This window comes from Motacilla alba, chromosome Z, assembly GCF_015832195.1.
Source record: "Motacilla alba alba isolate MOTALB_02 chromosome Z, Motacilla_alba_V1.0_pri, whole genome shotgun sequence".
NCBI lineage: Eukaryota > Metazoa > Chordata > Aves > Passeriformes > Motacillidae > Motacilla > Motacilla alba.
The window spans coordinates 48,294,640-48,320,896 of record NC_052046.1 but is presented as its reverse complement, the minus strand read 5'-3'; the positions used below and the strand labels follow the sequence as shown (position 1 = coordinate 48,320,896).

The window sequence follows — 26,257 nt, the reverse complement described above, 5'->3', positions numbered from 1 at the left end:
GGAAGCATTTGCTATTTATAGCAAATATATATATATATTAAAAATATATATATATATATAAATATATATATATTTATACTCATCAGGAAATAGATTATTAGCTTCCTTAGATCACTGATTATACCTGTTATTCTTAAGCATCCCACTAAATAAGCCTTTATTTATCTTAGTGACTTGGCTGATTCATTCTTTTTCACCTCTAAGATGAATAAAAAATAGCAAAGCTTTAAGAACATGAAAAAGTCCCTTTTCATTCTAAAAAGGAACTCAATATTTAACTTCATAAAGATCAAATATTATATTGTAAATATTCTGCCTCTCAGGGTACCTCTAGAACAACTTCAAGCCAAGTACCATTACCCAAGTTCTAGCCACAAAATACTAAATTATAACATGCAGGTATATTGAATTTAAAATTAAAACAAAAAAAGGACTTTTTGCATGTTAGTATCAACCATTAGCAAAATAAATGTTTCTATTTTATAATGAAATTTCCACAAAATAACAAAAAATATCTTCCTTAATAGCCACATTCCTTTGATGATGTAAAAGAGAACAAAGAAAAATTTTAAAACAGATCTAAATTATTATCTGTGCGGTAATATATTTGTACTGTAGTTTAATGCATAATTTAAATAAAAAAAACAGAAAATGAAAGCAAGACCCAAAACAAACAACAGCAGTCAGACACATCTACCAAATTTTGAAAATTCAACCATCCAACAATTTCATCAAGCATTTTCATATGAAATTAGGAGGTGGTATTGGCCTTTTGAAATAAAATTAACATCAAAGAGATTAGCTAACATTATTTTGACTGTGCATCATGAGAGTGTTAACTTTGCTTTGATTTCTTGAGATATTAAGGCACATTTTACTTGGGGGTAATTGCCTTGTTGCAAGTATTTACTGCATTTTGCTTGTCTACTTTTTTATGATAATCCACTTTTTCCCCCACCCCTAACAGAATTACCTCTACAAAAAGTGTTTCCTCCTCTCTATTAATCTTCACATGTTGTAGTTGTCCATCAGCCATGCTTTTGAAACTGATGCTGAAGACATCAGGATCTTGATGGCTATCTAACTTGTACCTAATCTGTAAACTTCCTGCAGGGATAAAGAGAGAAAAAGTGTACTAAACTACATACATTGTAAGCAGTATAGATCATATAATATATGATATATATATATACTATACAATACATGATAAGTGACATAAGATCTAACATGCTTCACAGAAGTGATGCAGTTTTCAGGGTAGTCAGGACTTGGTGAAGGGAAGGAGAAATCTTGACTCTATGTTTCAGAATGCTGGTATATTATATTATGATATATATTACATTAAAAAGACCACACTAAAACTATACTAAAAAGAACAGAGAGAAAGATTCATCAGAAGGCAAGACAAGAATAGAATGAAATTAATAACAAAAGCTTGTGACTCCTAGAGAGTCCGAGAATTGCTGCCTCCTTGATTGGTCACCAAGTAGAAACAGCCTACATCGACCAATCAAGGAAGCACCTGCTGCATTCCACAATAGCAGATAACAAATTGTTTACACTTGAAGCTAAGACTCTTCAGCTTCTCAAAAGAAGAAGAAAATCCTAACAAAAGGATTTTCATAAAATATCATAACTACACAGGGGTACTGCAAGGGCAAAACAAATGCTTGATTTGTTTAAGGACTTAGCCATGAGAAATGGATACAAGTGAGAAATTAAAGGCAACAGAATGAGTAATAGCAGTAGAAGCAGAATAGAGTGACAAAAATAGTCGTAAGCTGTCTCAAATTTGATTATTGGCTTAAAGTTTGGCATAAATTTTATAATTACTTTCAAAATTCAGCTGAAAGACTCAGTCTGGTAGCTCTCATAATTGTGACTTATCAAAAATAACTCATAATTCTTGAATAATGTTTTCCCAGTCCAGTCCCGTAAACCTCTGACCACTTGAAAATTAAACTGAATGCAGTGTACTAACTCCTAGACCACCTTCCATTCCTTATAACTCCCAGAATACCATCAGTACACAAATAATCACACAAAGACTCAGAGGAGAACACAGAGGCAATGTAGTTTCCTACAGAAAATCTTCTGTAGAAAGAAATCAGGAAGAATCAATCTGACCTTCTGAAGGTCAGAAATCTTCTCAGCTGCAGATGGACCACAGCTTTCTACTCATGCTCTAGAAATCGAGGCCCATGCCAGACCCAGGCCAGTCATGAGCAACACATGTTCCATGCCACATGACAGGGAGGATAATACAGCTATACTATACCCAAATATGTGTCTAGGAAAGCAGAGAACCTTAAGCACAGAAGCACGGTGACCTCAAAGAGTCTTTGATAAACCTGAAAATTTAACTCAGCCTGTGGGGATTTTTTACTTAAAAAAATACCTAGATGTAGATGAAAGAATGGAAAAGAAAGATCCAACTAATAGTTAATACTCAGCTTAAATAGAAATATCAATAATGTTACGTGTATTTTTACAGGTATGTATATATACATATGTCTTTTCATAGGTATATAAGTAATTTATGAAAAAAATGTAATGAAATTACTTCTGATTAATTTGGGAAATGGATGATGCACTTTTAAAAAGTATGTTATTTCATAATTTTTTTTGAGGATGACAATTAATAGGCCTCACAAGTAGAACACAGGTCAATTTTCATTTCAGAATGAAAATTTTAATTTTCATTTCCAAACTTTAAAACCCAAACATTTCTAAAGGATTTTCAGAAACAAACATTTTCAACAACATGATTAAAAGTGAGGAATGCTTTTCATGTGGAAAGAATTGCTTGATGCAGCTGAAAAACAAAGATACCATCTAAAGAAACAACAGGACAATATGTAGTTCTTGATTCAGGTCTGGAAATAAGAGAGAATCCAAGCTGACAGTTGTGATGTTCATTAGTGTTTCCAGACATCCAATCTGAAAACTCACCATTCCTGGTGAGGATGACTGAGAGGTATTCCTTGTAGAAAGAGCTGACATAGAGCAGTAAGCTTGGTGTCCGTGTTGTTCGAAAGGCAAATGTAATTGCTTCCCTGGCCAGTGTCATGTCAGCATAGAAAGAAGAAGCATGAGAAGTGGAATTTTTAGCTAATGTGTAGTATTCTTGAAAGTTGTATATCACAGAAGTACCAGTCCAAAAATAAGCAGAGATCTCTGAAACAAAAAGTAATTCAATATTTAAATATAATGCAAAATAACACTGGAGAGCTTTTTTTTTTTTTTTTTTTTTTGGTTGGTTGGTGTTTTTTTTATTCTGCCACACCACAGAAGAAAATAAAATGTATTCTAGACTACTGTGACAAAGATAAAAAGTAAATGTAAATAAAAATAGCATTTAGATCTACAGAGAAATTTAAGACACAGTGTGGTCTGGGGCACAAGCTCATTTAGATGTGTATCTTACATATCTGTTTCATGAACCAGTGCATTTTTTTCTAGGTCATTTTCTATTGATCAGCCTAGTCCCCAAGCACAATATTCTGTCTTGTATGTACAGTGCTCTGACAAAGAAGTGGGTACAGCAATTTGAATCCTAACATTTAGACTAGATTTGGTCCGAAAAACATATGTGGCAGAAGAGGCTGGTCAGGTGGGGGAAAGAAACAGAAAATAGAAACTAACCTATGCTCTTCTTATGTATGAATTACTTATAGAGGGTTTCTGTAATTCTGTGATTTCAGTTTTCTGCTATTTTCTGCTAAAACCAGAAAAGTCTTAGTCTTTGTGCTTAGAAAATGTCTTAGTGCTTTGGATCACAGCTTTCACACTTTGGAGAAATTTCTTGAAGTTTCTGTAATCTGGTCCAGTATTTGACAAAAGCTGACTGAGACTTATTATTTAGGTCATTCCACACTTTTAGCAACAGAAGCCAGTCTGTCTCTGCTGAATATTACAGTGGGACCATTAGTTCCTTCTGATGCAGAAGAGGAAAATATCATTCCTCAACAGTGGCATTAGACCTGCAATGCTAGATACAAAAAGTCTGAAGACTTTGGGTCCTTCACTTTTGTGGTGGCAGTGATGACAGGGCAGATTTTGTGCTAATTTAGAGTAACATGAAGTGGTGGCATATAAACTGCTTAGTAATTTGCAGAATGCATTTAATAAATGGAGAAAACAAGATTTTTTTTTGCAAATCTGAATTACATGCAAACACCAAAACTTCTAGATAAACTTCCATTTTTGAAATTCAGACTTGGTGACTTGTGATCATCTACCAGTATGATAACTCCACCAAAGAGCTACTTTAAAAAGACTAGGAAAATGGGCTCAGTCCTGTTTGCAAAGATCTTATCTTTTTACAGCAAAAAGTAGATTTAAGTTCTTCTGTTCCTTAGTTTGTTTTCCAAACTCAGACTCAGTTTTGAGATTACTATTTGAAAGATAGAAATCCAAATGCTTTACCACAAAAACATAGTTCCTAGATTTACTATAGTATCAAAGAATCAAAAAATTTGCATGAAGACGCTGATCCTCTCGGTAATGTGGATCCTGCTTAAATGGTATATATTGAAGTTATCTCTGAAAGAAAGTGTTTAGCAAAACTTACAGAAATTGAGTAAACTCAGCAAAATATTTACCTACATTATGTAAACCGCATATTTTGCAAGATTTAAACATATCTTTAAGGGGATTTGAAGATCTTGAGCTGGATTGTATGGTCCTGTTTTCAATAACTGATAAAGCTAAAAGACATGCTTACCTTTCTTACAGAATGGACCAGCATAGGCTGAGAAACTGCAGTCACAGGAGAATCCACTGTATTTCTCTCTACATTTTCCCCCATTGTGGCACAGGTTACCATAACTGCTACAATGTCCAGGGCAGCCTGGTTCAACTCCTGGTGTAATCTTTGCTCTCTCCTCCAGATCAAGGGCCATTCCATTCAACCGTAATGAACGAATGCATCCCAAAAATCCTTTTTGCCTGGATGCTGTTCCACCTGAAAATAAATTTACAGGAGCTTTTAAAACTTTTAAATAATTGACATGTAAATTGATATAATTTTTATAGGTTACAGCCTATGAACAGTATATTATGACTTTCCAACACACAACCTTGAAGGGAGGGGAGGGGAGGGGAGGGGAGGGGAGGGGAGGGGAGGGGAGGGGAGGGGAGGGGAGGGGAGGGGAGGGGAGGGGAGGGGAGGGGAGGGGAGGGGAGGGGAGGGGAGGGGAGGGGAGGGGAGGGGAGGGGAGGGGAGAGGAGGGAGGGGAGAGGAGGGGAGGGGAGGGGAGGGGAGGGGAGGGGAGGGGAGGGGAGGGGAGGGGAGGGGAGGGGAGGGGAGGGGAGGGGAGAGGAGAGGAGAGGAGAGGAGAGGAGAGGAGAGGAGAGGAGAGGAGAGGAGAGGAGAGGAGAGGAGAGGAGAGGAGAGGAGAGGAGAGGAGAGGAGAGGAGAGGAGAGGAGAGGAGAGGAGAGGAGAGGAGAGGAGAGGAGAGGAGAGGAGAGGAGAGGAGAGGAGAGGAGAGGAGAGGAGAGGAGAGGAGAGGAGCTCTGTCTAGCATCTTTATTGGTGATTTGCATGAGTGCATCTGCAGTAAGTTTGGAGATGATATGCTGGGTGGGAATGTTGATCTGCTGAAGGGTAGGAAGGATCTGCTAGTGGCTGGGTTGATGGGCTGAGGTCAGTTGTGTGATCTTCAACAAATCAGAATTTTGGCAATTCTACATTTTGGTCAAAACAACTTGATGCAAGTCTGTAGGCTTGGAGAAGAGTGACTGGAAAGCTGCCTGCTAGAAGAGAATCTGGATTTGCTGGTCAGCAGCTGAACATGAGCCAGCTGTGCCCAGGTGGCCAGGGACGATGGCATCCTGGCCTGTATCAACAATAGTGCGGCAGCAGGAACCGGGTAGTGTCTGTTCCCCTGTACTCGGCACTTGAGAGGTCACACCTGGAGTGCTGCATCCAGTTCTGCGCCCCTCACTACAAAAAAGACACTGACGTGCTGGAGCATGTCTGGGGACAGGAAATGGAGTGGGTAAAAGGGTTAAGAGAGTAGTTAATGAGAGAAGCAGTTGAGGGAACTGGGGTTGTTTGGCCTGGAGAAAAGGAAGTTCATGGGTGACCTTATCACTCTCTAAAATTGCCTGAAAGGAGAGTGTTGCCAGATGGGTGTGGGCCTCTTCTCCCAGGAAAATAGTGACAGAACAAGAGGGCATAATCTCAAACTGTGCCAGGACATACTCATGTTGGACATCAGAGAATTTCTGCACGGAAAGGGTGATTAAGCATTGGAACAGGCTGCTCAGAGAAGTTGTGAAGTCTCAACTCCTGGAAAAGTTCAAGAAATAAATGTGGAATTTAGTGCTGTGGTTTACTTGATGAGGTTGTGTTCATTCAAAGGTTGGGCTTGGTGAACTTGGAGTTTTTTCCAAACTTAATGATTTAATGATACCCCTCTGCTGGTGTCTGTTTTGATATAATTTGCCTCAAATGGAAGCTGTGTTTATTCTTCAATAATAGGAAGGTTAACGCCCCTCTATGCAGAGGAATACCAGCCAGATTATATCTGAGTAGCAAGAGGAGATGGTAACTATACAGAGCAATCTTAAGAATAATAAAATGTTCATTCTTTTTTTTTCACTGTTCCTTATTTTTAGCGCATTTCTTGATAGCTAACATGTTATTCACCTGTGTTGCTGAGCAAGGTGTGTAACCTACATACTCTCTCTCTCTTGTCCTTTGTTGCACAACCTACTGATGTTTCTTGTCCTTTGTCCTCTTTTAAAAAACAAAAGCAGAAAATATTCCACAATGTATGAGACTGGAAACTAAAATTCTCATATATTTCCAGTTCTTGTTTAGATAAATGCTTCCATGTGATCATCCATTTTGAGTTTTTTCAGTTTCAAAGTTTGTGTAATTATTGGTATTACATGGAATATCTTGACATAGCTCTTGTTATTTTCAGTTATAATGGAACAAAATGACCTGGTGGTGGCAATTTCATGTCATCCCTGTGATTAAAATGGCAAGAAATTTGAACTAGATTAAGGTGCCTTTCAATCTTAATCACTCCATAAGTTTGTGATTCTATGGTTTGGAGGGTTGCTTTAGGCTTTAGTTGTGCTTTTGAAAAACCAGAGTGTATACAACTTCTTCACTTCAGAAGAAGTAAAGACTGTTTTAGCCTGAAGAAATCACAGTCTTCATGTTACTGACTGAGCAATGGGTGACTCAGGAAGGTACTAGATTTCCAAGATGACATTTAAGTAAATAGTGCCTCTGCTAATGGCATTCTAAGGATGAATGCCACTCTATTTTTCATTTTTCTCTAGATCCTTTAATTAATCCAAGATCTTTGTGAATTTTCAGAATAAAAAAAAAGCCATGGCACCAGATGCAAAACAAAGTCACAACTCGAGTACAAGTATTCACCTGAACATTATCTGAAGAAAACAAGCCAGACAACTTACTTGTAGATAAGTCAAAACTGTTGTTATGTTGTCAGCTCCATAAAAGAGATGGACAAGAGCATATAATTTTACTCGGATTTGCCAGATTATTTGACAAAAAAAATCACTCTATTCAATAGCCAAAAAGTCACTAGAAAGTGCAACTGTTAATACAGGACAGTGTTGTATTTTTAGGAGGAGGATTAGAAGAACTTGAGACAAAGTAAGTGTCTAAATAGTTTTTAAAGTCTTTAGATTTGATAGTGCCAAATCACTTATAGAGTAAGACCATTTTACTGATCTAATTTCAGGTATTCATGTAATAGCAGTTATGTGGCAAGTCAAGTCAGAGAACAGCAATACAATTTACTCTAGTAGAGTAAAGAGAAGTCTGATCTTTCCATTAGTAGATCTAGTGCATTACCGTGAATATAAACCAATCTCAAAACTTCTAACTCCACTGGAACTAATACATTTGATATATTTTTTTTGTTATGGAGTCCTCTGTGCTTTTAATCAAAATAATAAACTCTTCAATGTTGGTCTAGTCTGCATCTTCTTCCTTAGTCCTGCATCTCCTTCCTGCATCTTGATACCTTTTGAGGCACAGGTACAATTCTTTATCAGAGTATAGAAGACTTCTCTCTTTACTTCATTTTTTTCATTAGCATTCACATTTTTTGTAGCTACAGTTTAAGAACTCTATTGTCCTTAAATATATTCCTCCCCAATACACAGCAAATAAAACTTACATTAATTTAATGTGATTTTCTCAGAACAGGCATAAAAAAAAAGACCTTTTTAAAAGTAGGATCAGCTTTAAATGCTCTTATACTATATAAGATATACTTACACCAGAGACTTATGTATTAATGATTAGTCAATATTACATTAAGAACACTACTGTGGATATAACACATAGTTCTATACAGCTTTCTGTAATTGCTAAATAAATACTAATTAATTCTATTTTACTCCATTCGACTTTTTCAGTATTTCATCCAGACGCCTTAATGTCGTGTTTCAACCTGACAAGCTGTGGATAAGAGACACAACAAAATTTCCTTAAAATTACAGAAATGGCACAACTTCCTTTAGTAGATTACATCCTCTCAAAAAACAGTGCAAGGATCTTCGGATCCTTGGTCCTTCAAACAAACCTCAAAAGAAGTAAACTTCATTTGAAATCCTGTCCTGGAGAAACTATTGGCCACGGCACTTTGAGTTCTATAATGTCAAAATAGTGAACATCTGCACAGATTTTTCACAAAGTCTCTCATGTCATCATATAAAGTGTTTTCAAAAGATCTGGTTGGCAACACTTTTTCTTCCCCTCTCACCCCAGCATTTTCTTATTTTTATTATGATAATTAGGAAATATTTTGTGGAGCGCCTACCTACAAAAAGCTGGCTGTTGAGTTGCAAGCGAATATGTCCATCAGGTGGAGCACTGTGAGATCTCTGAGGAAGTTGATCTATTTGTAAGGAAGCCTCTTTGACGTTTCGTTCAGCCTTCACATAATGCCATTGGTTGTCATTTAAGGAATTGTGTGATTGCACTATGACTTCGCTCGGTCCATTTCCCACATCAAATGAAAAAGCCACTTCAGAAGGAGCTAGAAAGAGGATAGTAGTAGCAGACATTTAAATTATTTCATGATCAATTGGGTCACAAAATAATTAATAGCAGAACAAGCTACTTTAAGGTTTAGCCTACTATTTCATGGGATAAGACTGACTGTTTCAGAGGAAGAGTTTACTGCAGGGGCCTGCAGCTCATTCTTCACACTCACTGACAGCAAGAGTAATGATTTATGCACCGCATGGAAACCAATCAGTTTACGGACCCCTGGAGAGCATAGCAGTCAAGAAACAGTGAAATGTGCTAGCTTTGCGATTTTTCAGTTTGGATAAAATGCATCTCTTGATTACATGTTAATTGATTCCTGTTGTTAACTATATTTAAATTATCACAACTGTAATCCAACCAGCATCTTCTACTGTCTATTTGCTTTTGTTATTTATTGATATAGCCTCTACAAACATCAGAGACAAGATTTTGATGTCAGTTAGAAAATTATGATTTAAATTAAGTTTTTCTCTGAGCAACTTTCACATTACACAATTTCACAATTTACCTAGAAACTCACTGAATCTTTGCAGGTCAAAATAAAAAGATGAGGCATATGTCAGAATACTGAAGGATCTGAAAACTGCGAATATTCTATCTGAAAGCTTTTCTTTCATATATTTAAAGACAATCTTGTATGAAAAAAGTCTTTTATAGACAACGGATAGCCATAATTCTGTATTATTAAGGATTTCATTAAAGGATTATAGAGAAGATTCCACGAATCAAAAAAAAAAGAGTCCTATTTACATCATAGAATTCTGACAGAAAAGCAAAAAAATTAGGAATCTAGGGAATTAGATGAGCTTCAAGCAACATTTTAAAGAGGAATTAACTGAAGTGGAAAAAACTATTCCATGCAGTATTTTTTACTTTCTTTTCACTTTAAAAAAAGATATTAGACATTTTAAAACATTTAAATCCACTTTGGCCAACCTTTAGACTGAGTAATGTCACACATTTGCAATCTCTTAAGCCCTAAATCTTGTTGCTATAAAGTGTTTTTTCTGTAATAGTTGAACCTAAGACAGAAAAGTAAAATGGAAAATACATAAACTGTTTCACTTACTAAATAAAATAAAGAGGATTGTGCAGTCAATTTATAAATGGAATGCCTTTTGTAATAAATGACCTCCTCTGCTTAAAAATCAAGTTTTACATAATAATAAGAAATAATTGATATCTAAACACAGTTCCTCAGTAAAATAATTTAGTTTTAGGATAAATTTCTTTTCTTTAGAAAAAGCTGAGAACACACTCTCTCCTTATACAGGGATAAAAGAAAAAAAAAGAGAAACCAAAAACCAACCGCACAGTAGGAGAACAAAAGCAACAGAAAATCCATGTGACTGGCTAAAAAGAATTTCTACTGAATGTTACCTTCTGCAGAGAGGTCTTTGTAATCTTCTGGATACTGTTGGAGTTAAGCCTGAAAACACAAGTTCTGCTTTGAACTCACTGAATGGGCCTATTGAATAGCGTATCAGAATGACAGGTCTGATAAATAAAGTTACTGCTTAAATTTTAAAGGCAAGAAAACGCATAATAAAGATTCTGAAATAACCACTGAAATAATGAATTATGTTAGTACCACTAAAAAATTCATATAATCTTGAAAAAAGGGAAGCAATCCCTGAAGTTCCACATATGAAGGCTGAAATAACAAGAATGGGTTCATGGTCATCCATTGTAGTGTCTGAAGACTAACCAGAATATGTCAGAAAAAATGAAAGACATAACCATTTAACATTCTGTAATATTATACTGCAAACAACACCGCGAATTTGAAAGAAAATTTGGTTTTATAAGAAACACCAAGAGAATATGCCAGAGGATGTGGAAGGATAATACTGGATTCTAAATTTTGTTATCTTGCAACAAAGGACATACACACAGAGCACTTTGGTCGTGTCTTAGGTAGCAGAAGAGAATGCATCCTGGAGTTCACTTCTGGCACAAAAATATTTTTTGGGTCCTACCTACTACATTGGTGTCACTTAAAATTATCCAAGCATTGCAGGAACTCTTGTAACCTAGCGCACTCAAACATAAGCAGAGCGCAACTACAGACTGTCAAAGTGGAGTGGAAGTTGATGGTAGTCATGGAGAGTGGTCAGTGGCTAGCTGTGGCTAGAATGACTAACAGAAAGTACAGCTACAGAAAACAATCCAGAGTACTGAGTGTAAGCATCATGTGCAGAAGCAGAAAGTGATTACACACTAATATGCTACAGAATGCAAAATCCTAGCATTTTCCATAAAGGAAGCAGTTGAACTGCACTCATCCTGGACAGTAAGTTGCAAATTTGGGCAGACAAAGGCCACCAGTAGCTGTATATTGCACTGTTTTGAACTATTTCCAAAGCAATGCAGAAGCCTGACCAAATCAATACACCATCGTGTTTCCAACCCTACTTTAAATTTCTATTTAACTCTTTGGAAATAAACCTTCAGTGAGCATTCAATACAAAATACCCAGACCTTTGGCTAGAGCACATAACCTTTGGTCCTATAAGTGTTTAGCAGAGTGTACTCTTCAGCGTTGAATCAGCTTTGTAGCTTTCAACCAATATTTCTGCAGTAAATCAGCAAATCAGGAAGAAGTTCAACATACAATTATAACTTATTGCAAAACAAAAATAAGGGATCAAATATCTTCTTATAGACAAGTATCTTCTTTTACTTACCCTCTCTTTTAAAATACAATTAGGATGCGCACACCATTTTTGCAAGAGTGTGCTAGAATATATACAGATGCACTACAGTGTCTATAACTTCATAAAACCAGCAGAATAGCTCTAAGTCTCACATTTCATATTACGTTTCTGGATCTGTCTTTGTTGTTTGAAGCTTGACTTCAATGTTTAAAGATCACTACTCCATAAATAAAATAATTAGATACAAAGTTTGAAAACAATAAATAATATATTACAAAAAATTAGTCTTCCCAAGTACTGAATCTCAAGTGTTCTTGACATAATAAGTTTTAAACATTTTCTCACGTCATCATCTTGAACAGCAACAATTTACCTTATTGTTATTTATTATTACAAGAATAAAAAATATTAATTTACCTGAAACTATTAATAGAACATAAGTTTAGGCTAGTAATTTACATTCACATTTACTGTCAAGGATGTGGAGTTATATGATGATGAAATATAAATCATTTATACCATATGAAATGCTCAAGTTGATTTTTTTTTTTGAGAAAGTCTTGATGGAAATATATATTGCTCATTTCTGATTGATATTTTTCACAATAAAAGCAGACAATTCTGGGTCCACTACAAACAATCCTTCATTTAATTTACTTATGACATAAAAAAAATATTGCGTCTGTCTACTCAACAAATTAGGGAGATGAAGAAATATCTCCATATTCACGCAATAATGAGATAACTTTGCTTTTTTAGATGCTGAAATTACAGACCAATTCAACATTTTGCTTTCTCTCACAACTCCTTATTAATATAAAGTCATTTAAAACCCATGAGTATGTAGCGGTTTTTATGCTTGTGAATGAATGGAACAAGTGACATGAGTCTGTCTTCATATAATTATTCTGAAGAAAAACTTACAGTCTTCTAACAAATGCCTGAATAAATTCAGTTCTCAGAACCATTCCCTTAATGCTTCCATGATTTAACTGTTTATTTTGAAAATGGAAAATACTTTATCAGAAAAGACTATCATCATTGCTTCAGAGAGCCTCCACTGAAGTGCTGATCCAGTACATTTTCTGTATTTCATGACACTGAGTTTACAATGCTGCTGTTCTTTAAACTGTTCACAGAGCTTTAACAGAAGGCAGCTCATACTGCCAAAAACCTGGCAAAAACAGTGTTGAAAACAGAGTAGTTTTCAAATACGGCACTATAGTTTGAGATGATGAAGAACAATTTAATGAAACACTAAACAATATTCTACAAATAAACTAGAAGGTGTTCTACAATTAAACAGAAGGTGTCTTCCTGTTTGTTTCATTAACATAATGTTAGCATGGACAAAAAAAAAAAAAAAAGCAGGTTTTTTTACTTTTTAATAAAAAGTATTTAATGTTTCTATACCAATATGTTGCAATGCAACATGTATAATTATTTGTATTCTTCTCTAGAAAATATTGGAGCCTGATAACAAAATTGATTTGATAAAAAATGAGGAACTGTCTAATCCCAAGGTAAAAATGGTTCCAATAGAACAATTTTAGAGAACTCTCATAGTCATCAAGCAAGAGGAAGACTTTTCAATTAATGTGACATTTCAAATTAATTCAAAAGTCTAATGAAAAAATGGTTTATCCTTTCAAATACTCTCCTTTTCAATAATGAGCAATATAGGAATAATACACTGGGTCAACTAAGATAAAGGTTTCATTCTACCTTGGTCACCTTATGTTGGATTTAGTGGGATATTTAATTCTCTCTTATGCAACAAAAAAATATTTCTGCTTGTATGTCTAAGAATTTGTGTCTGCACAAATAAAAGGAAAAAAAATTGAAGAAAAAAAAAAGAAAAAAGATTCAAGAAAATGGGTGACTTAAGATACTGTGGCACAAGAGGTCTGAGTCACACATGGTGACTGAGTGAGTCTTCCAGCAGCCACATATAATGTCTGGTCTCAAAACTTGGAGGAAGAGAATTTGGTGGTAGGGATGCACTGAACACAAGAAGTAGAAACAGTCTTAGAAGTCAGGGGCTGATAGCCGTGCTCTTAGATTAAGAAACCCCTGGGGCATAAAATTTCCTCAAATGGATACTTGTTTAGTCTCAGTGCTGTGATTTTTTCCAACAATGATAAAGATCTGGTAATATAGTAGAAGTAATAAAGATAGAGAACAGTTTTAAATACTCCCCCTTTAAATTAAATAAAATCAAATTTTTATAATAATAACAACAAAAAAAACCACCATCAGTCATGTTACTTACACTGTAACTCTATCCTTATGAAGTCTTGAATTCCCAGGTTCTCTAAAAACACTCCTGAGGATGCAGTAGTTTTAAAGAAAAATGAGACATCTGCACTGAATTCTCCATGGAAGGTGGGGAAATGCAGGTAGGATGTCTCTGTGTTGAAGGAAGCTGAATTCCAAAATGTTCCTGGTTAACAGAATGAAAGGATGATAGATACAGTGTTATTTAACATTTCTAGTGTAAGTTTTATAACCGACAAACAAAATTCCCAGGTCTAAGAATGGGTTGCAGTGTTCAGAGAGTCTCACATCCACAGAAGATTCCCTATTAGCTCATAACACAAAAAGGTAGGCATTATTAGGAATGTAAAATAAAGTTTCTTCAACAATAAAGGTACTCAGCTGAGGCAACAAAAAAACAATTATTAGGAAACAAAATTAATTTCATCTCAGTTGGGAAGTCTGGTTATGGCCTGATGTATCCTTTCATGAAGTAAGCAAACATCGCAGCTATGAATGAAGCACTGTACCTACATTAAAGTAGTACTGGCTGAGGGAACTGTTTAGCCTGGAGAAAAGGAGGCTCCTTTTCTCCAGGCTAAACAGGTTAAATAAGGTGGGGACCTTATTTTTCTCTACAACCGCCTGAAAGGAAGTTGCAGTGAGGCAGGGTCCATTGTCTTCTCCCAGGTTACAAGTGACAGGATGAGAGAAAATGGCCTCAAGTTTAGATTAAATATGACAATTTTTTTTTTTTTTTCACTGAAAGGGATATAAAGCATCCTAACAAGACTTCCCAGAGTGAAGTCACAATGCATAAAAGTGTTCAAAAACACTTGTGGATATGGCACTTGAGGTCATGGTTCAACGGTGAAATGGGGGTGGTGCAAGGCTGGCAGCTAAGACCTTTTATCTTAAAGGTCTCTTCTAACCTTTACAACTCTAGGATTAGCTAGTACAAGCAATAGCTATGACATTTAATAAAGATATATTTTATACAACAAGGAAAAGAGATTTGTTATTGTTCTAGTCTAGTGAAATTTACCAGATATGTCAAAGAATGCAGGACAAATATCTTTGCAATTACTGTAGAAGAAATCAAAGAAATAAATTGCAAAGTTTAGTAAATTAGTATAGATATTTTCCTGGTTTTATTTATTTTTAAGTAAGCATCCAATCAAAATTTGACAGGTTTTGTTATTGATTTTTAAAACGCTGAAGTAAAATCTCTAATATCACCCTCTTCTAATAAGGGTGATAATCTTCATTAATGGTGTTCAACTAGAAGTACCTTGTTAATATTACTGAATCCTTACAGATATATCAGCATTTCTTTATTAAGCTATATTGCTTTCTAAACCAAATGAGACATTCAATACTTTCTTATCTAATTGATCAAGCCTATTGAATATTCTCCTGATAATGTTGTGATCTCAGTCTAACAGTTACGCAGAACTGTAACTTTTGCTTCAGCCATGTTCTGCTTTTAGAATGGCAAGGGGAAAGGAAAAACAAAAAGATTTGAAAAGTTCTTTCTTCCCTGTAAAATCAAACCCTACAATACAGTGTATATGGAGGCCTAGTCCACAGCCAGTGAAGTAAAATAAAGTCCATTCCCTCACTCCGGCAGAGTTTTTACCATTTTTGGAAGGGTTTGGAATCCAAACCTAGAAAACCCTAAAAAAGCAGCATGGCAGGATTTTCACACACATTCTGGCAATTGCTCATTGTGACTTTTGACACTTGGGAGTACTGCCAGTTATCACAAGTTCAAGCAGCCATCAAGACAACATTGACATGGTAAGGCAGCTGTGAACAGATGGCTTGGGCGGGGAGGGGAACACACAGCTTTGCACCTCGCTCTCCTGTGCTGCCTTATGGGCTTCTTGAAGTTACCAACCTGTGAAAAGTGCCACCAGACAAAAGCAGCTGCCTTACATATTGGCATCAATTTTAAGCCCATGTTCCTCAACTGTGTCAGGTCATGGCTCCCACAGAGCAAACTTCGCAACTGTTGTGACTAACAGCTGTGTATCACAGCTATTTAAAAATAATGGGCTGGCTGTTACCAGTAATTCAAAAACAACTGGAAGTTTAATACTGTAATTTATTCAAAATTGGTACAACATTGCCAGCAATTAGAAGAGAGGCAACAGGGGCAGTACCAGTCCAGTAAAGTAATGATACAATTCGTTTCAATGAAGCATTTGAATGATATTTGTAAATCAAAATTGAGTCCTTCAGGGAAGGCAGGGATAGGAAGTTTCATTTTTTCTCTCTTATATTAGTGCCTTTTCTTGTCTTACTGTTCTTTTTCTCAGCTCTGAGAACTGTGGAATTTATGAATGTAAAGATACTCTTATCAATAAAGCAGCTTAAATACAGGCTTAGGAAAGTATATTACTAAGTATCTTATATTGTCCTAAACCACGGTGGGAAAATAATTTCATAACTTTACAGCATCTGGCTGACAGTCTCTCATTTAGTTTTCTGGAACTACCAAACACCATTTGGTTAGGAAATCAATATTATTTAGCATTTTATCTAATCTGTAAGACTGCAGTCTTCCTATGAGTAAAAAGAAGGAATATCCTAATATAAATTATACATGAAGTTATTTTTATTGAAAAAATATACATATGTTTTTGACATATATCAATTAGCCTTACCAACTTGAAACTGTAAAACAAAAAAAGAACAATAATAACAAGACAGATAAATTAGCCTTCTCAAAACAATTCTGCTATTGCAATTTGTAGCGCTCTTCAAGTTCCTACTCAAAACTGAAATCTGTTCATCATTTGTATCAATTCCTTGTCATATCTCTAATGGTTGCATCTTCATTCTGTCAGCAGGGACACTGAGTGTTGAGGCAGAGAAAATAAAGATCTTATGTTGCTGAACAGTATATTTTGTACTTTGGGTTTTTTGATTTTTTTTAACTGTAAGATCCACAGATAAAAGACCAGAAGGGAAAGCTGTGATCATCTAGTTCAATGTCTGATATAACACAGACTACATAAATTCCCTGAATCAGTTCTTGTCTGAAAAAGAGTATTTAGTCTAGGAAAAATATTCAATTTATTGCATTAAAAAATGTCAATTTATGAAAAATTCACAAATGATTTTACTGTCAGTTTGTGCATGTGTATGTATTCACACACAGGGTAGCTTCAATTCCCAAACATTAAATAATTTCCTGATTTTATTTCCTGCTTTCAAGAACATTATTTGAAATTTCTTCCTCTATGAAACTCTTTTTAAGTTTAACACATAACCTCAGATTATGCCCAAATTCAGCAAAGTGGTTTAAATGCTTTCACTAAAAAAATGAACCTCAACTTCTTTAATGCTATCCCTTAACCTTACATTCTCTTCATATATGTAAAACTGTAATCACAGAGTTTTATTAAACCTCTTGATTATGCAGGAAGCTGCAAAGAGGACCAAAACAATGTTGATTAGACTGAGGTTAGGACAAACAGGAATTAATAATAATTTATATAAAGCTAAATAAGGGGGAAGAGTTGAACACATGGTTTACAAATACTTCTGCTATTGAAAGTAAAAGACACGTCCTGATTTTTCAGGGTACTGAAAAGAGATGAAACAGATTTTTTTTTTTTTTTTGCTAAGTTAGAAATTTATTGCACTGCTTTAATGAAGGTATCACAAGTGGTTGATGAGTACTGTTAGTCTCTGTTACATCCAAAGCTCACACTGTTTCTTTCTTCATTTAAATGTCAAATAGAACTCACATTGAATAGATTATCTGCTTGCATTTACATGCTTGCATTGTCATTTTGTAGTTGAATTTACATTTTTTTATTCAGCCAAGTAAACAAGACTCCATCAAATACCTTATTAAAGTCTATCTGCGTCTTCACCACTATTACCCTTATCTTTATTAATGTAAATGCCTGCTGACTGATATATAATCTTTACAATGCATTATATTATCTATACATATGCATTTATATTATTTTTTATTAGGATCTATATCAACAATTTTATTTTTGGTCCAATAATTAGTCTTATGCTGACAAATTATAATCACCCATTTAAGACACACAATTTTGGCATATTAGCTATTTTTCAGTATTCTGGATTTATTTTTATGTTGTAATACTTACTGGATATTCATAGCAATAAATCAGAATATGTCTACTCAGCTCTTGTAATGAAAAGAACAAAACCACCCAGCATAGAAGGGTGGGGGTTTTTTTAATCTACTCCCACTAACTGACTCTATTGGAATTTATTCAACATCTAGCTTTTACTTCAATCATGACAAAAATAATGAAGATAACTCTTTCTTTTTTCATGAAGACCATCGAATTTCTATCTATTAATGTACCAAAGACTTTGTTCATTCTGATATTCTTCAAAATCTTTCCTGTTACCCTGCTCAGTTGATATATGTTAGTGTTAATCTTAACTTTCACTATAGTTAGACATATTTTTCAATTTGATACCAGCAATCATACCATACAATTTATTAAACATACTGTAGAGCAGAAAAGGGATTATAGAAATGAATCAGTAATACATCAGTACTTCACTTTGAAGGTGACAGTAAAGTGTGAGTGCTACTCATATGTGTGGTGCTGAGTGTCACTGAAAACTATTAACTAATGTTTTTTAAATGGCCATATTCTTCTAGAATATCTGTAATACTTTCATTGTACCTTGGCATCTTATAAATATAATTAGGTAACTTTACCAAAATGCTGAAAAAAATCAGTAACATCTGCATGCAATTTTTAATAACTTTTATAAAATAAACTATATATTTATATTACTTTTGGATTTTTTTTGTTTTGTTTTGTTTTTTTTTTTTTTTTTACAGAAGACTATTCTTTCCTGCCTTGCTATGACTAATATGGTTTGCTTTTCTTATAAGTAACATACTTCGTTGAAGAGATCAATCCTTAAAACCTAAAACAAAGAAGCCATTGGAAGAAATGGAATGTTAAATAATAGAGTGAAAAAAAGAAAATGCAGCAATAAAGAGCCAACTTCTGCTGGACTGCATTCAATATATGAATTTTCAGAAGCACCCAAATAAGTAAATCTAACTTGGAAACTTAAGTCATTGGAGTGCATGGTTTATGCCAATTCAATCAAACAAATTATTCATGGTTCTGCTTTATTTAGCTGTGGGCATTAACATTTTCTTTTTCTCCCAAGTAACTGTCCCACAAGGAATAGATTATTGATGGAATAAGAATTTATGATCTTTTAGATTCAAGTCATTTAATGAAGTACTGAAGGTATTATAAATAAAAGTAAACCTTCTCCTCCATGTTTTTACACGGTATGCTAGTCAGTTATTCTGAAAAACTTATGTCTGTCAGATAGAACAGAAACCTATTAAATAAAAGATATCCCCTGTGAAATACAATTATATCATTTAGTTCTGGAGAGTGACAGAAGCAAAAATAGCAATGATCTCTTTGAAGAGAGAAGTATTCAAAAGACACTATGAGTCCAAGAATATCTATTCTCCCTTGTTTGACAGCACTTCTGAAAAATGGGTATTTGCCACTAGATCTTTTCTGCATTCTTCACCTATCCAAAGGTAAATGTCATTAAAAGTACATTTAATTAGACCCTCATGGGTGTCAGCAACCTCAGGTTAGGAAAAAAGTCTTAATAGCAGTCTTCTTTCCTTCTGCAGCTTCAAATTGCTGCTAGCAGCAGTGGCCTGGCAAGAGTTTAAACTTCATCAATTTTGTCTGGTGTGAAAATTAATATGTAGAACTCAGAAATTACTGCAAGTCATAGCTACTTACGTTAACTGCAAAACTGAATATCAAAGAAAATGTTCATTATAAAATCCACTGCTGATACACAATGACCATTGGAAAGAAAATCTACCAAGTCCTGTACTCAGTATTTATTATAACACATATTATATATGAGGAATTATATAAACATATTTCAATACAATCTACATATTACATATATATATGCATATGTAAAATACGCATATAAAATATAAATTATGTATTTGCATATACATATAAATATATATACATATATATGTATATGTATATGTATATGTATATGTATATGTATATGTATATGTATCTACATAATTTCCTGTTTAGGATAGATCACAGAATTAATTACATTGTAAAAGACCTCTAAAATCATCAAGTCCAACTTTTGACAGATCACCACCTCATCAACTAGACCTTAGCACTGAGTGCCCCATCCAGTCTTGTCTTAAAAGACCTCCAGGGATGATGACTCCACAGCCTCCCTGAGCAACTCACTACAGTGTTTAACAACCCCTTCTATGAAGAAATTCCGCTGATGTACATCCTGAACGTCCCCTGGTGCAGCTTGATAGCATGTCCTCTTGACCTGTCACTGGCTGCCTGGGAGAAGAGGCCAATCCCAACCTGGCTACACCCTCCTTTCAGGTGGTTGTAGAGAGTGATAAGGTCTCTCTCCTGAGCCTCCTTTTCTCAAGGCTAAACATCGCCAGCTTCCTCATCCTTTCCTCATGGGACTTACCCTCTAGGCCCTTCATCAGCCTTACTGCCCTTCTCTGGACTTCATTATATAACATGCTATAAAATATTTATATGATAATTTCATAATATGGTTATGGGTAATACATCATATATTATACGTAACAAAAATTTTACATATATATATATTTATATATATATATATATTTATATGTAACATGGCAAAAATTATATAATAACTTGTATTGAGATATTTTATTGTATACACTCATAGAATTTGTGTGTTTTTAACACTTTGGGTTTATGTCAACATTTATGATACAATTATTTTCCTTCAGAAATTGTTTTGTTCTCTCAAATTTTAGTTCTTACCTCCTTAAATACTTGTCTACTAACACTGTCTTAATGATGTAAATGACTGAGAAAAATTGCATTATTTAACAATCAAAATCAATGTTCTTATTCCAAGATTTTTGTTGTATTATGACCATGAGCTGTTATATTCTGAAATGTTTTCACTGAGCTTGTTTCAGTTCAAAATTGCTTCTTTTTGAAGTCAAATACTATAAAGTTGTATGACATTACAAGAATATTTCTCTGACATTCAGACTGAGTTCTTGTGCTTGTTGTCATGATATTTTAGAATTCTCTATCACAGCTTGTCTAGAAATACTGTGATCATTCATCATCAGTGTGAAATATTGCAGCAATTCAATCACCCAGACTAAGCAAACATCAAACGAAGTCAGGGAGGTCAATGGGTATCAAAACTGTCTGTATGTTTTAGAGATTACTCTGAGGAAACTAGTTGACTTCCTTGTTTTAAAATTGGTCATGTTTGAGGTCAGGTTATGTAATTAATAATAGCTGGGAAGTTGGTGAATAGAGGAATTCAGATTCTTATCCCCAGTAATTAGAACTAGACAAGCTCTAAGTGTTTCTGTTTCATTGTTGTCTTTGTCACTGGCTTCAGTCTTTGTCACTGGCTTCATTGTCTGTAGCCACAATGGAGGTCTGCTGCATCACAGGCTGAGTGAGCATGGCCAGTCAACTGAGGGAGGTGGTTAACCCCCTCTATTTGACATTTGTAAGAGAACATCTGCGTTGGGCTTCCAATTTCCTTTCCCCTAGCAAAGGAAAACATTAATAAACAGGAGCAAGTATTGTGGAGGCCACCGGAATGTTCAGGTCTGGAGCACTTGTCCTGCTCTTAGGCAGGAGGAAACGGGCTGCTTAAGCCTGGAGAAGGAAAAGGTTTTCTGGGGAACCTGACAGGAGACTCCAAAATCTTATGGGAAATCATAAAAGAGACAGATACAGCATCTTTGCATTGGTGTCAGGAGTGAGTATCAAAGACAATGGTTATAGTGAAAGCACAGAGTTTCAGGCTTAATAAAAGTAAAAAGAAATTTTCACTGAGGACAGCCAAACAGCAGTAGAAGCTGCCCAGAGAAGCAGCGTAGGCTTCATCCTAGGGTGCTTCAAACAGTTTGACAAAGCACTGAGAAACCAGTGATCTCAACTCATGGCTAATCCTGCTATAAGCAGGAGACCTCTTAGGTACTATCACTCCAAATTATACCACAATACTATATCACAGCATTATGATATGTAGGCCAAATGATCAGTTCACAATCAGATGTCAGACTAGCGAAGTGAAAGAACCTGATGGGATTTTTAAGACTTATGAATTTTCATAAGAAAATTAGAATGCAGTGCTGAAACATACATCTGTTAACAAATCTTTCAGGCATAATTACTCTGACAAGACAAGAGATGACACAAAAATAAATACACACTAATTTATATGGTTTTATCTATGTGCTTAGCTGAGTGAGCTTAAAAGTATAAATCAGTACTTTACGGGTTTTTCCTCTTACTCATATAAACTGAAGAAATTTGAAAACCAAACATGACATCATATGATGAAGGAGGAAAATCACATAAAGAATAAAAATATTTCTAAATACTGTATCTATTATATATTAAATATAATAATCATTATAGATAAGAGGTAAGTTCATGAAAACTCATAAGGTAACATGATTTAAGGAAATTAACCTATTTGAATATTGTAATAACTTACTCAAATGTAAATCAAATATGGCCCATCCAACCCTTCAGTTGAGTTCTTTGGGGGTTTTTATAGCATTTCTTCCCCTAATTCCTAATTTATGATTACAAACAGCAGCAGATATAGAATTTTGTGTAATATGTTACTATTGAACATGAGCCAAACACATCCTCTTTTCCATTGAATAGGGAAATTATTAAAAACAGAAGTATCATCACCAATCTTCAATAAGGTGTCATTTTGCACAAACATATTATTCTGGTTACTACATATATGCATGCAGAATGTAAATTTGGAATTATTATTAAATTTGTAAAATTTAAATTCTTACATGTAGTTGAAAACTTGCATGTAGATATTGCATACACTAAATTATTCTCCCACAGTATAGTTTTCCTAGATGCATAAAAAATTCAGAGATAATATGTCTAATGTTTTGTGATGGATGCATAAATGGCTAGTGAATGGTATGTCCCCAAGTCATGGTACCCAACTACAAACTCCCCTTCTTGTAATGATTTATTCATAATTTAATTCCACTTGGGTAAACCAAAATATCTGTTTGAAAACTACTATAACACTTTTTGTTTTCACTATTGACGTGTATCATGAAAAATAAATTTTTACTATTTTGATGGTTTGCACTGAATGATGGCAGGTTTTTTTCTAATTCCAAAAAGAACTGGATGAGATTTTTAGAGAAGACTGTCTTAGGTTTGTAGCAAATAACATTTAAAAGTTTTTGCGGAAAAAATGCATCACTTTAGCAAAACCCTTTAGTAGTTACTTACTATCACCACGGCAAAGCAAAGGCCCCAGTTTGTACGCAGCTTCTGAGTTTGGTCTGTCAGTATCTGTGATCACAATTTCAGTTACTGGTAGATGGTCCTTGTAGGAGAGGAAGCCAGTATCATTTGTCCTGAAAAGGTAAAATGAAAGCCACAGATCACCTAAGTATTTCCAATAAATATTTAATTACCATTGACACATTCCTGAGGGAAAGGAAAGAAACTTAAAAAAAAAGAAAAAGGCTGTCTAAACATGTGTGTGTGTATATGTGTTTGTACTTGTGCAATACAAAAAACTGTAAATACAAACATATGCTTTAGAGTTAATATTGGGCTCATCTGACAGGACTAAAAGAATTTAATTGGAAGTGGGCAGTTTTATGGTTGTGACCATAAAACAAGTGTGAGAAAAGTCCTCTTGAATAAATAGGCATCTAACTGGCTGCCTAAGTCTATGAATTTGCTCAAGTCAAATTTGAAAATGAATTTTATGTTGCTGAGGACATACTGTATCTTTAATTGACTCTGACATCAATATGGCATATTTAATGACTTAATATGACTTTCAAGTAAGTATTTTTTTCCACCTTGAAAAATGTTTTAAAAAATCAAATAGAAAAGTATAAAGTCATGCTGACTGCAGGAAAAAGAGCATATGCTATAAATATGAAACACGCAGAAAAGAAAATATGCAACTTTGCACTCTGAGCACACACCTAGAACTTGTAATATTAGACCTAGTTTCTTGTTTAAAATGTTTGTTGACTTAGTGTCAGAACTGAATTTTTAAATTTCATAAGCACTAGTTTTGGCCCTAAAATTCCTTTCCCTAAATCCATGGAAGTGCTCAGTTACTCAGGACTATTCTGGAAAATTCAGTCTGTCCATTCAGTGCATTAATGATTGACTCTTTCCTTTCAGGGCAAAGCAAACAGTTCAGAATAAACAGAAGAAATTCCTCATGCTGAATAAAATTAGTGATTTTTTTCTTTCTCTTCCCTCCTCCTTTCCTATCATCACCATCATACTTATTCTGCATTCAATTTCTGTTTATCTGTTTTGGAGCACAGTGCAAACAAATGGACATATTTTTAGCAAAATATTTTACTTAACTGAGGAATGCAAAACATGGGGTTTTTTAAATCTTAATTTTTTATGAGGTGAGATATTGCAGGTTTCTAATTTAGAATTAAAAGAAAGTCCCTCAAAACACTAGAAGTGTTTGCTTCAGTAAAATTATGCTGTAAACAAAAGAAAATTGAATAGAAATTATCTTCTGTGGAGAGGATTTTCAATTTTTAATTTTTTAGGACCAAATTAAAAAAAAAACTACTTTATGTTCTAGAGTCCTACAGACTAAAGATTTTCATAAGTCAAATAAGGAGTTTAGAGTTAAATCTATGTCCAACGCATGAGATAAGATAGATTTCACCATAAAAGTAGACTGTCAAAACCAGTGTTTCAAAACCATGGTGTGTAACTAGTTCTCTGTGCTCAAAATGCATCTCAAACAAGCATAGCTTCTGCCTACTTTTTCAACCCAGTGAAATGCATCTAGTCAACTGATCCAAAACACTTGTCTCTAGGGAACCAAATACAACATTAATCGCAAGTACCAAAATTAGTGTACACATAATGCTGTAACACTGGAGTCACTGGGAAGAATCTCTACTTATAAATGTCAGAAGTGGATACAAATAAAAAAACAAAACCAGAGTCATTATACTTTCAATTTAATACACTCATAAACATCTAAGCAACTTACTGCAAGTGGATGTGCATGTGAAGACATGCACATGATCCTCTCATCTATTGTATTTACAAATATATTGCCATTAAAAATTAACCTATATATGGACTGAATTCATTACAAAACTGAGCAATAATATTTTACATGTCTGAGAAATGGTGCTAATTTTTTTTCTCAAAATGCATTCACCTTTCAACACCTTATATTCATGTTAGAAATTAATATTGTTTTTATTTTCATACAGCATGATAATAGGGAAATTCTTAGTGTTTTATGTGTTTCTTTAACCTCTTTTTTGGAATAAATGTTGCAGATATCACCCTGTGAATTTTACTGCAATAGGAAATTCTTTTCTCCAGAAATCTTTGAAGCTTGTGAAGAATTGTTCTTCAATTAACTCTTTCTTGTACTTTCATTTCTGCATCTGCTGAATTCCCTGCTCATGTTGAGGGAACAAGCACTTTCCAAACAACCTCACCAGTCACTCCTTTAAAGGAAGAGTGGACCTTCAAAAGAAAAAAACGATGTATTGCTTGATTTTGCATACAGCAAGTTGTTCCTAAGTTCCTAATCTTCTTTACATTTTCCGCCTTTCAAAAAAATAGATGTTGATGCATTGTTTTAAATGCATATATTAATGTACTCATGGAACTTGATTTATTTAGGTTAAATGTACTTCATAATTTTAAGACCATAAAAGTTTCTTGAACAGAAGATCTTTCATTTGAAAAGTCCCTCTGCTTTACCAAATCCTGTGATGCATTGGAGCTATTGTTGAGAAAGTTGTATCTGATCCTACTAAATGGAAAGTCAGGTTCAGATCTGACACTGTAACAAGAACTCATTCATTATAATATTTATTTGAAAGTTATTGTAAATGACACTAGAGAATTTTAGGCTCAAGTGGAAGATGTACATCCTAGAAATCCATTTATTCTCTTTGAATAGGACTCCATATGAGTGCTTTGCTTCATTGACAGCAAGAGTATTAATTTTCTTTATCTATGTTGTAGATGAAAAAAAAAAAGATATGTAAAAAGTCTAAACCTTAAAGTGTAGTTATAAATTATGCTAAAATTTAACTTTTTTAACATTTTATTTTAACTTTAATTACATTCAGTAGTCTAAAACTACCTGAAGTTATGCTAAAGAACTATTGTCTTAATTTATAACATGCAATATACTAAAGACTAGAAAGTA

At 34.4% G+C, this 26,257-nt stretch overlaps 1 protein-coding gene across 1 annotated transcript in view; it reads right to left on the bottom strand.

Annotated features, from left to right (window-relative positions):
* The window catches only part of LOC119696064 (contactin-associated protein-like 4), a 192,190-nt gene that overhangs the window by 1,211 nt on the left and 164,722 nt on the right, over window positions 1-26,257 (bottom strand). Inside the window, exons 15-20 of the mRNA XM_038125580.1 lie at window positions 23,311-23,438; window positions 13,980-14,150; window positions 8,818-9,036; window positions 4,727-4,966; window positions 2,953-3,177; window positions 974-1,107 (exon numbers count right to left, since the gene is read on the bottom strand). Coding sequence (XP_037981508.1) covers window positions 974-1,107; window positions 2,953-3,177; window positions 4,727-4,966; window positions 8,818-9,036; window positions 13,980-14,150; window positions 23,311-23,438 — 1,117 coding nt within the window. The remainder of the gene's footprint in view (window positions 1-973; window positions 1,108-2,952; window positions 3,178-4,726; window positions 4,967-8,817; window positions 9,037-13,979; window positions 14,151-23,310; window positions 23,439-26,257) is intronic.